At 33.6% G+C, this 17906-nt stretch overlaps 1 protein-coding gene across 1 annotated transcript; it reads right to left on the bottom strand.

Moving 5' to 3' along the window:
* Nucleotides 1-14508: 14508 nt before the first annotated feature.
* LOC148847354 (uncharacterized) lies at nt 14509-15987 on the bottom strand. Its single transcript, XM_088949562.1, has 3 exons — nt 15922-15987; nt 15687-15807; nt 14509-15440 (listed from the first exon to the last, which is right to left on the bottom strand). The coding sequence occupies exons 1-3, from the start codon at nt 15985-15987 to the stop codon at nt 14671-14673; spliced, it is 957 nt and encodes a 318-aa protein (XP_088805688.1). The 3' UTR covers nt 14509-14670.
* Between the last annotated feature and the right edge of the window lie 1919 nt (nt 15988-17906).

Here is a 17906-nt window from a genome sequence, read left to right as displayed (position 1 = left end):
TTAATTAATATGAATATTTTAAATGAGGGAGAATGGATATAGATTGGGGGGATGCATTTTAGGAATTGATTAGGGAGTGGGGTAACATGATACTTTCCTATTGGTTTAAATGATATACCTTAGGAGAGAGATTATAGGAATATCTTTAGGTAGTTGGGTGACATGGCTTAATGGGAGTGGTGGGAAGGGGAGAGGAGAGAAAGTCGAAAAGAATGCAAGGTGGGGATAACAGAGTAAGGAGAGGCATGTTGATGGGACCCGTGCGATGAAAGGGCTTTGTTATCCGAAAGTTAAACAATAGAAATACATAACAGTATATAATTGTTTTATATTTTAATTTTTTAATAAACAATCCGATCAAACTCAACTCGAGTTGATCGGTTTTCTAGTACTTTAGATCGGCTTTGATTTAATAAATATATATTAAAGTCCTTTATAGATTTAATTTTTGTAATTTATTTTTTAATAATATCATTGTAATTTATGAAATTTAAAGTGAATTTTTAAGTTTAATTCTTTTGAACTAACAAACTAAACTGAAAATAGACCCAAATCGATAGAACCCGAGTTGGTGGCTTTTCATTAATGGTCAATCAGTTTCGAGAGACAAACTACGGACTTGACTAGATTGATTTGGTTGGCGAAACAGCCTACAACTTAACTGAACCAATCATTGAACACTCCTAATTTCAACCAAATTTATAGTCTGATCTCTAATAAATAACAATAGTTTAATCTCCAATAATTATTGAAAATTTATTGCAAATGTACACAATCATTGAAAATAAGTTTATAATGAAAATATAATAGATTTTATATAATAAAAATACAATAATTAGTCAATAAATAGTGTAATCTCAAATAATAGTTTAATCTCTAATAAGTATTAATCTATAAATTATAAAAAAATATATAACTACTAAAAATAAATTTATAACAAAAATACAATAAATATGAAAAATTAAATATAAAAAGTTAAATAATAGTTTTTTAATGTCCAATAATTATTGATAATTTTCTATTGAATAACAAAATAAAAATATATTTATAAATAATTATTGAAAGCATATTTATAAAAAACAATAAGTAATTACTGAAAATAAAATAAATATTAATTATAGTATATATAAATATATAATGAATATACACTATTATAGTAAAATTATTACTAATAAATATAACTTTGTTGATAGTTATTTTCTATAATTATTAATTGATATAAGTGAAATAGTAATTTACAATATTATTTAGTAATTGAAATAATATTGTTATTTAAATTGTTAAAATGTTAATTATTTATTGAATTTAATAATCCATAAAATTATAATTGTAGATTTATTAAATAATTCATTATTAATTTTGTAACTATTTAAAATTTTTCATTATTTTAATTTAATTTATTTTAATGTTATTACGTGATAATAAATATTTTGTTATATTATTTAGCTTTTTAAATTTTTAAATTTTATATTTTTAGTTAATTAAATAAAAAAAATAATGTTTTATTTTTTAATGTTAAATTTTTATTATTTGAATAACATTTAAATTGAATAATTTGTAAAATCATAATTAATATTGTTACTACATAATTTCATGATGAATTTTGGAAAAACATTGAATTATTAATAATATGAATATTATTAAATCTATTAATTTTTTTGTGTTTTGAATAAATATTTTAAATTTATCATATAATTTCCTTATAGCATTTAAATAGTTCTGAATTTTTTTATTTGAAATTTTCTTTAGATAGATCTAGATAAAAAGTGGGGGAGAGGATAAATAGGAATTAGATAGTTTAGGAGAGAATCTGTCTACTAAATTAAAGAAAATTTAAGAGACAAATAGGAGTTGGAGATAATTTAGGAAATAAATAGGAATTAGAGACAATTTAGGAGGAAGGGGGGGAAAGAGGTGTCACTTGGCTAAACATTAGAAAAGCAAATCCCTCTTTCTTTATGATTGTTAGAAATACTTAAGCATGTGTGATTTACTTATTGGTTTAATGGATAATTATGTGGAATTAAAAAAATCAAAAAAACAGAAAATTAGAAAGGGGGTTTGAAGCAAGGAGAGATATGGTGACGTGGACAGACCAATTTTAATATATATATAACTATTTATAATATATATTATAAATATATAAAACGCTGAAATTTTGAATAATCGAGCAGATCAATCAGTTAAGCAATTGATTTAATTTGGAACAATACAGAAATATAAACATTGGTTTGGTTGGTTTCAAAAGGATATCCACAACCCTATTTGTAGATAGCAAGTGAAGTGATCCGTGAGAGTGTCTCTTGAGTTCGAAAATCCACTTGCAGCCCACGATGTTAACATGGCCATGGGGATGGGCATTAAACTCATCCCGCATGGTATATATGGGTTGACGTGACGCCATTGTAGAAACTTATCGACAGTTTGAGAATGAACTAGGTTCAGAGGAGGAGGATGTCGTGGCCAGGATGCAGAGGTGAATCAGATGGAAGAACGATGGGGGCACGCTGCTGCAATACTTCATCAATGGAGGCCAGCCACAGCCCACAGCCCCACAGCCAGGGAGGTGGACAGTGGACTGACACTTGAAGAGGTATTAGTGGGCTCAATTGGTGCCATGGGTCCATATGCATGTGAAATGGTTCAGACTGTCCACTTAAACAGCTATTAGTGGTAGTGGACCCAGCTGGAGATGTAGGCCCAAAAGTATGTGCGTTAATAAATAGAACCAGCAGCAGCAGGGGTCATGGATTCCACAGGTGGACGATTAATGGACATCAAATCAACTCCCACAAGATTGCCCTCTATAAGTTCCACAGCACATTCCTGCCGTGCATCGAAAACATCTCTCAATGGTAATATCAGAAATGATGATATCATTATCGGAAGATGTTTTTAATACACGGTGAAAATGTGCTATGCGACATAGCCCAGAGCAATCTTGTGGGGGGCTGATTTCAACTCCAATTTTAATGTTAATGCTGTTATATATTGAAACCAGATCTAATGGCTCATTGGTAATAGACCGTACGTGATAATCATCCACATTCACTGTAATATGTTCGATCAGCACTGAACGGATATAGGTAGTGATCATAGAAGTTACAAATTAATTAAAGAGTTGTACTCGGGTCCCAGTCCATCGATGGAGTTGTATATATGCACAAGATCATATCATTAGTAGATACTGGATCTCTGATGCCGGTGCAAGCCAATTGGCAATATTCCTTGCCTTTTATATATAAACATATCCACTAACAGGGATTCGTGCACTAATGAAAATATAGAATAGTAAATACATTTTTTTATTTTTCATTGTAATACTATGAACTAATATCATCATATCCAAGGGCTATAATGTTTAAATTATATAATTTATAATTTATACAAAAAAATAAATGTACTTCAAAACAATATGAACTAATTACATTTATTTCTTGAAGATTATTGATAATTAGTACATATTTTCAAAAATTAATTTTAATGGTTATATTTTTTAATTTTTGGTAATTTATCATATTTATTGGAAATCATGTTAATCCATTTTTGATAATTTCTTGGATAATTTTTCATAATTGTGACAAAATTATTGGTACTTTATTTTTGGTTATTTTCTGGATAATTTTTGTTCATTAAATGTAATTTTCTACTATTTATAGCTTAAATTATATTTAAATAAATAATTTAAATATAATTACTTTTAATTATAGTTTAAATTTTAATTATATTACTTATAGTTTCAAATATAATTTAAAATACAATTTAAATTATAATTTAAATTAACTAACAATTTAAAAAACTGTTAATCAATGAATTAATAAAAATATTAATATTTTTTAATAAATACAGTATTTTAATAAACACTGTTAATTTATAAATACTGTAATTAATAATATTGCAATAATTGAAGATACTGTAAAATATGATTCATTATTAATATTGTAATTATTAAAAACTATTAATAAAAATACATTGTTTTTAATAAATAATGTTGATTTGTTAAAAAACTACAATTATTAAAAGTACTATATTAATTAAAAATACTGTTAATTAATAAATTCAGTATTTTAATAAATACTTTCAATTAATTAATAATATTGTATTAATTAAAAGTACAACTAATAGTGTTAACTAATAAAATAATGTAATTATTTAATGACTATTAATTAATAAATATTGTATTTGTTAATATAGTTTTTTAATAAATTATAACTTATATTATATTAATTATTTATTTATTTAATTAATACTATTTTTGAGCAAATACTATACGATTAATACTTAATACTGTTAATTATTAAAATTATTGTAATTATTATTAATACTATAAATTTTAAAATACAGTAATTATTATAACTCCCCCCCCCCTCTCTCTCTCTCTCTCTCTTAAATGTAATAATAACATGCATTGAAATAAGAGGCCTTGAAAAACCCAATTGTCTCTCTCTCTCTCTCTCTCTCTCTCTCTCTTAATGTGTAGTTTTATTAATGTAATCAAAATAGGCAATGATTATTTTTTTATATTTTTAAAACAAAAGAAAATAGCAAAAATGCAACAATTTGAGAAAATAGATAAATAGCTTCTCTCAAAAGAGAGACATGCTTACATGGATTGTCCAATTTTATTATATATGTATAGATTGATAGTGGAGAGGAGATGAGCCATTTCCCACTAATTGTTGAAGTTGGAGCTGTAATTACTAATTAGAGAAGACAACAGGCTCAAGAAGGAAACACATATATAATAGGAACAAGCAAGTATGCTCCATACTACATGTAACAACTAATGTATTGAGACCTACAACTTGAGGAATATTGTTGGCCACACTGATTTGTAAGTGTTTAATTAGGGAGGATCGGGTAAAACTGGACTTTCCAATTATATATTAATGTTGTTGTGTCTAGTGATCGAGTTGGAACTTGTATTATTGATCAAAGCGAAGCAAATTAAGGATTGAGTTTTAGATGCCGTTATAGCTCTGATACCAAGTAAATTAAACAGGAAGCAAAGAAAATTAAAAGAAAGGGCTCTCACTCATTCACCATGAGGCATCTGTATTTGAATATTATCATTTATATAACTAGTGGTGGGTCACGTGTGTTGCACGTGCAAGTTCACCATAAACTTGTTCTTGTCTTTTAAAATGATGAGCAGCAATTTTCTCAAGAACCAAACAAGCATTTAGCATAAATCTTATTAACTAACAATAAGCATGAAAGGGAAAGAGTTTGAAGTTAGAAATAGATCAAGTCTATTCCCACTCTTCCTACATTACACAATCAGGTCCAATGGATATATAAAAATAACACACTGATCCAAGGTTCAAAATATTGATACGCCCGATACGCCGGTAGGGGCGTTCGGCGTATCGGGCGTTTCGATACTCGTTTTTCTACCTTTTTTATTTTTTTTTTCAAAACTGGTCCAAGGGAACCGGTCTAGGACCCCTCCATCCCCTGAACCAGTCAGACCCACAATACACTCACTGTAGGGGCGTATCGGAAGAATCCCAAAATGATACGTATCGGCCGATATGTAACGATACTTTGAACCTTGCACTTATCCAAGGGGCATGTACCCAATGTGTTCTTTCCATGACTATAACCATCAAAATGTAGTTTGACTTAATTAGGAGATCAAGGATGCCAAATTCTAGGATCAATTTTCGAATTCCATAAATTTATTCAAGGGAACGAGAAAGGTAAATAATATCTCTATTTCTAATTTCATAAAATTTCTCTTGAGGCATGCATTTCATAAGATCTTAGCTGCATATTGCATCATTGTTGGTTAAGCATGATGGCTTCTTTCCTGTAGATATGTTGTTCCTTGCAAGAACAAATCCAAATAATGTCTGTTATACTAAGCTTTTTCTTCCATCTCTGGTACACTAATTACCTAAAAAAAAATCGAAGAATATCTCTATGTATGTATGCCATATCATGTTTTTTCTCCTTTACCACAAACTGCAAATCTTGATAGTGAAACAAATCCGAAGTCTAAAAAGCCACTTAAAAGCACTTATGGTGACTTGACTCCTAGTAGGGCCTTTGGATTTAAGGATTTAACCTTTTTCAGTTATGCACCAATTGATTTTAAGTTCCTTTGAACTAAATATGCAAGGCTTGTGTTCTTTAGATTGGGCTTTAGTGTGTGGAAGAAATTAGTAACTCTAGCTACTTCTCAGCTAGTGAGTTTTTATTTAAGATAATCATAAAAAGAGATCTTGAATGAGAAGGGAGGCCACTAAAAAAGTCGATTACAGTTCAAAACAATAGTCATATTCAATAAAGAAAAGGTTGTCGACGAAGCAAGCAAGATTAGTTAAATCTTCTAAACATATTTTGATTTGATTAATCTATGCTAAATATTTTGATTAAGAATCCATTAGAGGGCAATCCATAACTATATGATTTTTTATTGGTCTCGCTGCAAGTAAGATATTCAGATTATTACTATTGTATTCCACTCTCCAATTAGAACAAATAACTCAAATAAATGAAAGATGAATGTAACCTCAAAGTAGATTTGGGGGATGGGTTACCCCCTTCAAGGAATCTCTTGGAGTTTAGATATCTTGAGTACATTTTCAACTGTTGCTTTGTGATGATGCCATGGTTTTTGCAAACACTAGTTCCTCAATCCAACATAAAATTGTACAAGTCTTGAATTGCCCAAATAAATTTCATATCTGATTTTTCTTGAAGCATTTTGTTTGATAGAATTTGAAATCATTTTCTTAGTTTGTCTTTGGTCAAATTTAAAAATATATAGACTTTTTTCCTAATTTTCAACAGAAATTGGTTCAGTTATTTCAGTCGTTATCAAACCACCTCTAAGCTAGTTTGAAACATACTTGATTCTGGAAAGTGGCCTTTTTAACCAATGTAATTATGTTGCCACACCTTTTAACTATCAATGCATGTAAAACACAAACATATCACTATTTATTGTCCAATGGGTGTCCATCAATTAACCATTTCATAATAAATGTTGACAAGTGGTGTTAAGCCAATCATCAAAATGTTCATTTTGTTTGGTTTCTAGCATCTAAACCATCCAAAGCACACGATGGGATCCCAACACCAACAACACAAAGTCTTAATACATGTCTAAGAACCAAATATTTGAAAACTACAAGAGAAATAAACTATGGATTGAGATCACAAAAACACACCTTTGGTTAAAGAAGATCTTTCGAGCTCATATAATTCTTAGTTGATAGCAAGCACCTGTTAAATTGGCATAAGAAGCATCATCATAAATGTGAAAATAATGACCTAGAAAATAAATAGAAAAAGGAAAATATCATATAGCTAAAATTTTGGGGTAAATAGAGAAAAAGATTATTTATCAGTTCAATTAATTATTAGTTGACAACTAACAGGCTACTTAAACGCAGACCGATTAATTTTTTTTATTAATTGTAGTTTCCCTTTTGTAAACCTATCATGGATTGATCGCATGGTGTCATGAAATGTATAAACCTAGTGTGTAGCACTCTATTGTATAGAGACATTTTGCCTTTTGAATACAATATGCATTACTTCACTTTCACGCGCACACACACACACGTAGAGGAACCTAAATGGATGAACTAAATGACTTATTGATTTGTATGGGTACATTACCAAATAATAAAAAAATCTGAGGGTATAGAAATTAGTAATCAATACCACCTCAGCTTCACCCGTGGAGGAGCTTGCAACCTCCTGGACTTATTCACTACAAGACAGATTATTAAACCATTCATCAATTCAACTACTTCAATTGTAATCAAACAATTCCTTACACATAATGCAAGTATTCTAAATGAAGCCCTATTAAATTAGATATCAAGGCAAAAAGGCAAAAAAGATAAATGGGTTCAAACCTAACTCCATCACCAAAACCTATTTTATTAAGAATGCATCTAAAACACCAAATGTGATCTCCAACTTCATTGGTAATGCTAGGACCCATCTATATATGCATGGGTATAACAACTTGTATAAGTAATTAATGAGCACATGCATGCATTATTTTTCCATAATTGGTTTCTTATTTCATCTTCAAAATATAAGAAAATCATAACTTTTGTGGGGCCAACCAAATTATACAAATTAGTAGAAACTAAAAAAGATTCTTCTGAATGAACTATGTAATTTAAGTGACCCAACATATTTGTAATGAACCAATAACCATAAAAACAACTAAATTAAATAAAAGAAATAAAGACTAGTTAAATCATATTAGTTATAATGGAAAACAAATTAAATAAATGCTAAGTGGCATATTGGATCCTATAAAGAAAGAAATAACCACTAAAGGAAATGTCCACATTAATTGAATAAATGAAAAAAAAATAAAATACAGGCCAAAGTGGGTGCAAAAAAGTAATCTCGAGGATATTAAGACGATTAACCAAAGATGCACATTCACTCTCTCTTAAACCTCTTCTAAAGCCCAGGTCCAAGTGGAGGCTCGAGGGAGAGGAAGTGCACAAAAAGGAAATAAGAACATGAACATCCTTAAGGTTAGAAAGAGCAAAAAGGATAGGGAATTGATCTTCTAATGGAGCTTCCCTGACCCAAAGGTCCTCTCAGAACCATATTTTATCATCCCTTCCCAAATCAAACCGAGTAAAGCTTAAAAACAGAGGGTAAACCTCATGAATTGCTTTCCAAGGGGAAGATAAAGTAGAATGAGGGTTGAGTTTAGCATCCCAACCATTACCCTCATGACCTTGAATGCTTTCTATTAAGGTTGCAACTTGGGTCAGGTTGATGCTCGAGTTAGGGTTAGGGTTGAAATTTATGAACCCGACTTTACTTCAAGTTGGGTTAGGGTTGACCCCTCTGGCAACATGAACCCAACTCTATGGTACATATCATATATAAATATATATTATATATATGATATATCATACATTGATTTGCTTAAATGCATGATAGTTGTATAGCCCCCACCACATACTATTATTTATTTCTTTTAAGATAATCACTTCACATAGTCCTAATTGGAAATACTAAAACCTTAATAACATATTTTAGGCTATTTGAATATTTTAATCTTTATCTCCCCATTGTTGTTTGCCACCCATAGTGATGAGTTACCGCTCACCTCGAAAGCCCCTTCGAGGGTGGCTTAACCTCCTGAAACAAAAGATGAAGGAGAGAAGAGAGGGAAGGGTAGGAAGAAGATGACTCGGAGAGAGAGAGAGAGATAAAAGAGATATTCATTCACACTGCTTATTACATGATCAGGGCCTTATATAGTTGGCCTACATGTGTGCAATCATGGAGAGAATATCTTCTGATGGCAGTGTAACTAACTCTGGAAGGCTCTGAGTGTAACAAACTCTAGGGGCACTGTCGCGTGTCACCCTACCCTTTCTGTCTTCTAGTGAAATGCTGATTGGTGGTGGTCTGCTCCACTCCCATAGTTGGGTTCGGAGGGAGTGTTTGGGTTCCAACAATTCCTCCCCCCCTTAGCATTGACCTTGCCCTCAAGGTCTAGGTTCAAAAACCTCTCGTTCAGCCTTAGATAAGGTTCCCAAGTGGCTTCATCTGGAGGAAGCCCAACTCATTCTACCTTAGATTTTGGCACAACCTGACCACCTCGTCAAACCCAACGGAAATCCACAATTCTGATAGGCTTCGTGTCAATGTCCCCTTCTTCAGTGAATTGGGGTAAGTTGGATGAGACTGGAGTATGATTTCCCACCGCCTTCTTAAGAAGTGAGATGTGAAACACCGGATGAAGCTTTGAGGTTGCAGGGAGGTCCAACCAGTAAGCAACAAGGCCCACTCTCTCCAGAACCTTATAAGGCCCATAATACTTGAGTGCTAGCTTGTGCCAAGCCCGTCTTACTACTGAGATCTGGCAGTAAGATTGGAGCTTAAGGTAAACGAAATCACCCACCTGAAATTCTAATGGGTGGTGGTGAGAATCATAGTGGGCCTTCATTTGTTGTTGGGCTTTTGTCAAGTTGGACTTAAATAATCTAAGAATCTAGTCCCTCGCAAATAGACGGGTATCTACTTTTGCCACCTTGGATGACCCATATTATAGCAATTAAAGAGCAATGATAAAATCATGTAGTCAATGAAAAATAATATAATATAAATTTGAATGCTGAAATACCAATTCATACCATGTTTCACAAAATAGGATATTATAGTCTCCTAAAATCCACAAACTCAAATAATATAAAGTTCAAGTAAGCAATTCAAAGAGTTGAAGTCAAAACTGTCCTAAAATCCACATACTCAAATAGATAATATTAATTTAAATGCAATAACCAACTAGGTTCTGTTCATCCCTTGTTTCACAAAATAGAAGATTATAACCCCCTAAAATCTACAAAGTCAAATAATATAAATTTCAGAGTAGACCTTAGTAGCAAAATGATAGATTATCTCTATGAAGGATATATCTCAACACCCTACCCTTTTAGTATCTTTCTCTATAATACTACTATATATTCCTCTAACCTACTTATAGTCGTTATCATACTTGAAGATACGTTTTATATAGCCATCGTCCTTGGAGTAATAATCACAATTGGCATCATGGGTAAGTCACGTGTAAAAATCACAATGGGCTACCCTCCATTGCATAGCCCCATAGAGCAAAAATAAATCAATAAAGCTAATCCTTTGAATATTAGACTTGTAAAACATGGGCCACATAGGAGATTGAAATTCATTTCAAAACTTGTAAAGTTCTATTTTTATGATGTTTCAGCAGATGAAAATTGTTAGGTGCCAATTGGTTAACAAAAGTAGATTTTACCAAAACTTGGAGGATTGATATTTGGGGTTAGACCTTTGAAGAAAATAATTATGTTTTGCCACATTGTTGTCTTTTTTGTATTATTGAACTATAGGTGATTAATCCATGAGAAGTGCTCTCATCTTCCTTGGAATAATGGATTCATCATAGGAGATCCCTTGGATAAAAACTTGAATGGAAGGAGTTATCTCAATGCATCAAATGTAAAGGGTAAATGATCATCTATGATCTACTTGGGGCTAAGGAAACCATGGGTTCATATGACTCTTAGATATCTTAAGCAAATTTTAGTAATTGATGGCAAAATGTCTATGGAGCAATCAACCAAACACATGGAGTACTTTTAGTAACCACCCAATCCACACCTCATATAGATTTTTCAGTTAGTAAATTGAACAAACTCATTAACATATAGAGTTTGTCCTCTAAAAGGAATGCTATCAAAACTGAAGGAAAATGTCTTGCATTCAAACTGGATTTGTTTAAGAAAAGAAATACATGCATGACTTCATTAAAGTTTTGAACATGCATGTAAGAAAAACATGCATGACTAAGTTTAATCCGATGGATTCTACAACATCTTTTATCTTTAGAGAAAAAGTTATAATTAAAATTAAAAATGCATTAGGTAGAAGTACTTTACTTGCTAAATTAATATGTCGTTGGAATGCCTGAACCATGTTAATGGCATCTTATTTGTCCTACCTGATCGACAATCATTCAACTATCCCTTCTGGCAAAACCAATTTTGATGAGAAAGGAACAAAACTGATTGACTTGGCATAATCGGCTCTTTTATTATCATCGAACTTAAAGTAGAAGGAACAAACAAAACTATAGCTCTTATTTGCCTATTCTGCTGCCATTTTAACACGTATAAACCCACTTTTTCTTAGGGCGTTTTGATGTTTTGATAAGGGATAAAAATGAAAATTTCTTTCGATAATATGGGTAAAAAGGGTATGTCAAATCAAAGTCTGTTGATGACAAATAATGAACTATTCTCATTTTTATTAATGGGTAATAGATAGTGAGGTTACAAAAGTCGGTAAACAATTATATGTGAGGGTTGTATAGTTGTAGAGATTACGACCGTTTGACATGGAACATAAAGTAGTTTTTTTTTTTACACAGTAAAGTAAATATTCTTAGGGATTTGGACAAAAGAAGCCTAAAAATTTGAACTCTCTTCTTTTTAACTCACATCCTAGCTACCACCTTTCATCGAGAAGTAATGCTAAACCGATGGTTATCTTTTTAATTATGTTGGATTTTAATCTCATTAGAGATTAAAGTCAATGGGGCTTGATTGATTAATTACATGGAAAAAACACACCTGTACATGTATTTTGGAAAATAGTTTTCTTATACTAAAATCAGTTTTCAATCTGTCCAACATTGGAAAAATTATTAAATATGTTTTGAGTTTTTTAATAGGAGCTTGTTTACATTCTTTTAGAATAATAAAAGGAGAATATGGAGCCTTGCTATCACGCAATGCGTGCGTACACGCAATACAATGAAACACTTTAGAGATGCATTTTGTTGGCACTTTTAAAGTTAACAATCATTAACTATTAATTACATTTTTAACAATCACAAGGTTTGAAATTGTGACTGTTCACAAAGCCTTTTCTGAACAAGCACTCTCCTTTTCTCCATGACTCTTCAAAAATTATATAAGTAGCATGAATAAAGCAAATGAACATAAGTTTTCAAAAATCACTATTGTCTCTCTCAGTTCGATCTACTACTGTTTCACAAAAGTTTTTTTTTAGAGATTCTTCAACACTGTTTATTGCAAATTCTCACCCAAAGCTATGTTGTATCTTGGAAACAAATTTGCTTATAACCCAACAACAAACTCAATATAACTAAGTGGGGGAAAATAGTGCTCTAAAGACATGACAATGTCTTTAGACAGGCCTCAGAGCTTCTCCTCCAAAATTCCGTGATCTCAATTTCCAACAAATTAAACAAAAAGATGCAGGCTCCATGGATCGAATGAACCTTTTTGTCCTTCCAGCTTCATCTCTTCGACCTAACTCAGAACGAGTCTGGATCTCCTATTTTTTGGTGCACCAGCCAGCTTCACCAAACAACCTCTTAATTCAACTTCCTTTAACTGAAAAGAAAAGATAGGAATTCCGTGTGGAGTGTGGGAACTCTTGACCACCACCATCACTTCGTAACTGTCAAGTCATATATAGTATACATGAAGAGTTAGATGAAGTGAAAACCGTGTATATTATAATCTCTCCGGTCGATTTGAAGGTTGATGTTCCACTTCGACGGTAGAGGAAGAGATGGAAGGGGAAAGATGTTTAGACGACTTGCTTTAGGGGTAACAGAAGTTTCTTTCTAAGCTTTTGGGCAGTCCAAGAGTAGAAAGTGGTACTCTATATATTGGTGTTTGATCAAGGGTCTAGCTTTCATGATCTACTTGTGCTTGGTGACGTAACCCGTCTGTATTCACCGCAGATCCGCAATCAACTCTCATTATTTTTGAAATTTGGATTATGACGAAAAAATAGTTTCATTTTCCCTCTTCTTTTTCAATTCAAAATTCACCCTTTGGACCAGTCAACTTGGAAAAAAAAACCAAAAGGCTTTTTCTCAACTCATCATCGAGTACTGAACTTGTTTTTTTGGTAAAGCATGCAACTCTGAACTGATAAATAGCAAAATCTGTGTTTGGTTTGAAGGAAAAAGTAGAAAAAGGAAAGAAAAGGTAAAGAAACCTTTACAAACCTTATACGAGTTTCTTAACTTTTCCTTTCCCCACCTTTTCCTTCAAACCAAACATAGCTACTCAATCTGCAGGCACCAATCAAATGGATGGAATTTCAACCTTCATGAGGGAATAAATGATATATATCCAGGATGGTAAGTTGTATACTAGCTGAAAGCAAGATTCAACACATTAATTCTATCAATTGTTTGAATGCAAAGAACAAAATAAAAAATATTTGATGTAAAGAATAAGAAACGTGCTTTAACTCAACATGCACGCATGGTTTTAAGGGAGAGAATGGATAAGGATAATTAATTCGGGGTTGGTTGGTTTGCAAGTGCAATTTCATTTGTTCTGGCGGAAAAGTATGGGACTGCAAATGCTTTGAATAATGCACATCCTGATATATTTTTGTTTCAACTGTTGACTTATATTTGCATTGTAAATGTAGTGAAATAAAACCTGAAGCAAAGTAAAGTGAAATCCAAATCCAGAGTAAACCAGAATTTACATTTCTCTCATTTGTACTCTCAGGCATTTGTACTATTGCAAATAAAGTTGCACTTCACACAAACGGAGCCTATTGGAACAAATGCAGAAGGGGTAAATAAGTAAATATAATGACTATACCATGCCAGAGCTTCATTTGATTTACTACCGATCATAATGCATCGTCCAGTCAATCTGGCTATGGCTTTTACATAATCCCCCATTCCTGACTCAATTCCATTTTATTTAAATCATGATGACAAGGTCTCTGCTACCCACCCATGCCACCAACCTCTAAAACCCCAAGGAAATGACTCTTCTCTCAAAGAATGAAAACCCAAAGAAAGAATCTAGAAAACGAGATTGAATTACTTTTGAATGGTCCAACATTAAGCAAGAATAATTAATTGTATTCTTAGGAAACCATCCATTTATTTGATAGTATGAAGCAGCCAATGTAGATGCATTTTTGGTCTAGAATGCACATCTCTTACATCAGGTCTTCAATAGTATATGTGCTGCTGGCTCAATCATTTGAACCAGGTAGCAAACAGAAGCACATGAACACAAACATAAACACACAAAACAGCAAACACGAACAGCAACACACGCTCACACACTTATATCGGTTTGTACCAGCAGTTTCATATTAATCCATCTCTTCTTTTCTCTACTTCTTGCAAACAATTCCGCGACCACTTATGCCACTTCCACACTCCATACTGGCATATTCCGAAGCACCGATTATTGGCAACTGTCCTCGTCGGAAGCGAGCCACTGAGCAATCAGTGGAGAAGAGATCGGTTGAGGAGAATTCACGCACACCACCCATCACCGGCATTGCAGCTGATATCTTGACCCTGCTGGTGTAGTCTCTCCTGTATGTCTGACCCAACACACCGTTCACGTCATCACTGAGTGAATAGAATTTGAAGCCAAGCTCGAGATGAGCAAAGCAATCATCCTTGGTGATGCCATAGTTGTGAATTCGGGATTCTTCTTCGGTGATAGGGACAACTGTTGCTGTGATTTTGAAGTTCCCTTGGACTTCAACGCTGATAGCGTTGGTGTCCTTGGTTCTAGTGATAGAAACACCTGGTGCCACGGTTGATTGCCACTTAACACCTTCACCTTCCGGAAGGAAGATGGGTTCAGCATTGAAAGTAATGAAGAGACGATCGACAGCATCGTCCCATGTAGAGGTCTTGAGGGCACCAACAGAGATTTGGTGGGTGTCAAAGAGAACACCGATGGACTGAACCCAGGTGAAGTCCCGGTGCAAGTTGGGGTTCCGGCGGCCAATGAAGTGGGCATTGATGTGGAGGTTGGAGTCAGAAACAAGACAGAAGTCACGATCTTTCTTGCCATGGAAGTAGAAGGTAATTCCATCTCCGCCTATGAATCTGGGGTCCTGACACACAGCCCCCGGAATGTCGCAACCTGTTGTACATGACATGAACACTCAAAAGTGTTAAATTCTCGAAGAATACAAATTAAAAGGCCTAGACCCAAAGGTCGATTGACTGTCTAATTTGGTCGGACCCTTTTCTATAGAAAAGAGAACCAATCTCAAACCGATGTTTGAACCAGCTCAACTTTCAATCTCTTTGCTCAAGTCCAATATCATAATTAAGGGTTTATATGATGAAAGGGACTAAGGGAGAGAGAATGATAAAGTGGACTTACTGCAAACAGGTTTGCAGGTAACACAGTCAACAAAGCATGAGTAGGGGCAACTGTCAGGGCATGGGAACTGCTGATTGTAGCAGGCCGAGTACTTCTCCACCTTGCATTTTGCCTTGGCGACCTGATTGCCGTTTCCATTCCCATTCCCATTTCCATTTCCATTTCCATTTCCATTCCCATTCCCATTTCCATTTCCATTCCCATTCCCATTCCCATTGCCTTGGCCATTTGCTACCTCGGCCAAAACAACCATGAAAACGAGGAAAAGACAAACAACAAGGCGCACCATGGCTCGAGCCATTTATTTAGCTTTATATTAGAATGATCACTTTCTCAGTAGCAACCTTGGTTAGAATATCAGCTGCTTTGTGTTGATGGTTGGTTCCCTTCACCCCCCTTTTATACAAATCATAAGGTGTAGACTGTAGACTGTAGAGGGGCGGGTAGTCTATGTTGAGTGAAAGAGATGCAACTTGGCATGTGGGCTTAGAGAGCCCCCTGACTTCACGTGGTCTTCTTCAATTCAATGTATCTCTTTATTGTTGCTTTGCTTAGCTTTCTTGCTTGCTGCCTTTGCGTGAATGTGTACATTTTCATGGACGGTACTAAAATACTGGATTCAGATCTAGGGAGAAACTCTATGCATACAAGAAATACCACCAATTAATACCAGAGAGATTTCACTCCCCGTATATATGCAACCTATAATTATAATTAAAGGAAGGAAATTAATTAAATCGAGTGACTCCCCGAACTTATCACTTGTCTTAATTAGTCCAAGAAATGCCCAATTAAGAAATACCCCAGAAAGAAGTTGTTCATAAAATATAATGGATCTCCATTAACCTTTCGATCCTATAAAGATGCACAAACACTGATAATGTATAATTCATCTTCAGATATATGGTAAATACATGGTTTAGTCTCCACCTGGCTAGTGGTTTAACTTCCTGAACCAACTCAACTTCAAGTCCTACTGGATTGTCAGGTAATTAAATTATTAACCGGCCCACTTGGTTTTTTTTTTTAGGATTAAATTGTTACATTGCCCAACGTAGAGACAGAGAGTCATAGACTTGTCCTAGGATGATCTCGGGTCAAGAGCATTTACTTGGCTTGATTATTAACAAAGAAGTCCGATGATGGATTCAAGGGGAGGCTTCCAATTTCTTTTTTTTTTTTTTTCATTTTCTTGGGAAGAAGGTCGTATAAAGACTCTTTCACCAATACTATATATCTTACTAAAATAGTTAGCTGATATACATCTAAACAAGTTGATATGTTCCCTTCACAAGGAAAACGACGAGCGACATGTCATCTGTAGTCTGTACAATTACTTGCAATCAAAGACCAAGATATGAGTCGGAGAGTCGTCTCATAATGTCAGCTCTTTGTGGTGTCTGTAGTGAATTACTACTCAAGTCTCGAGGGCTTTTTGAAAAAAAAAATACTCAAGTTTGATGTGGAGAAATCAGACTATATAACTTGCTATGTGGCTAAATGGTCAGAGCTGACATTTTTACCAGTCAAGAAAACTTCTACCAAGGTGGGCCCTTTGTGATATATCCAATGGTTCAGACCGCCAAAAACGTATGCTCCATTCCATGTGGAGATGCAGATGCCCCAGCCCCATGGAGTAACGCTGCATGGGATCATCATTCAATTCGGATGATATATGAATATGTAAACATTAGAAAACTCCCCCTCTAATTAGAATTTACAAATTTCCTTGATTTGGGCAATGCTTGATAATGGTTAATTACTGAACAGTAGGCCGAGAAGGGAAAATAAAAAATAAAAAAATAAACAAAAACTTCATTAAACCAGCAACATAGTCCTCGAAGATACGAAAGAAAAGTTTCAGATAGCATGTTTATGGTATTACTTATAACATGTTTCAGTCCCTTTAAATGCCCAAGAATGATTTGTTCATAAACTCTGATCTCACTGAAATATCACAGTAACCACAAAACTTTAAGTTCTGGATTTTGAATTAAATTAGGTTCACCTGTCTTAAGGACCTATGATGATCTCTGGCAAAGAGGTTTTAATTGTTTTTTAATTTCTTTTTTTTTTATAATCCATGCCCTGATGTAGCCTCATGGGGCTAGACAATGGGAGTAGCCCAAGCCAACTAGATTTGATCCCGAGTCTCTGCTTCCATTACGGGTGGAACTTGGGTAGGTTTTGGGTTGGGCTTTTCCCAAAATTTGAATGGGT

This window comes from Nelumbo lutea, chromosome 6, assembly GCF_056320005.1.
Source record: "Nelumbo lutea isolate HS-2025 chromosome 6, American lotus-T2T, whole genome shotgun sequence".
NCBI lineage: Eukaryota > Viridiplantae > Streptophyta > Magnoliopsida > Proteales > Nelumbonaceae > Nelumbo > Nelumbo lutea.
The sequence above is the reverse complement of the archived record's forward strand: the minus strand, read 5'-3'. Positions and strand labels throughout refer to the sequence as shown.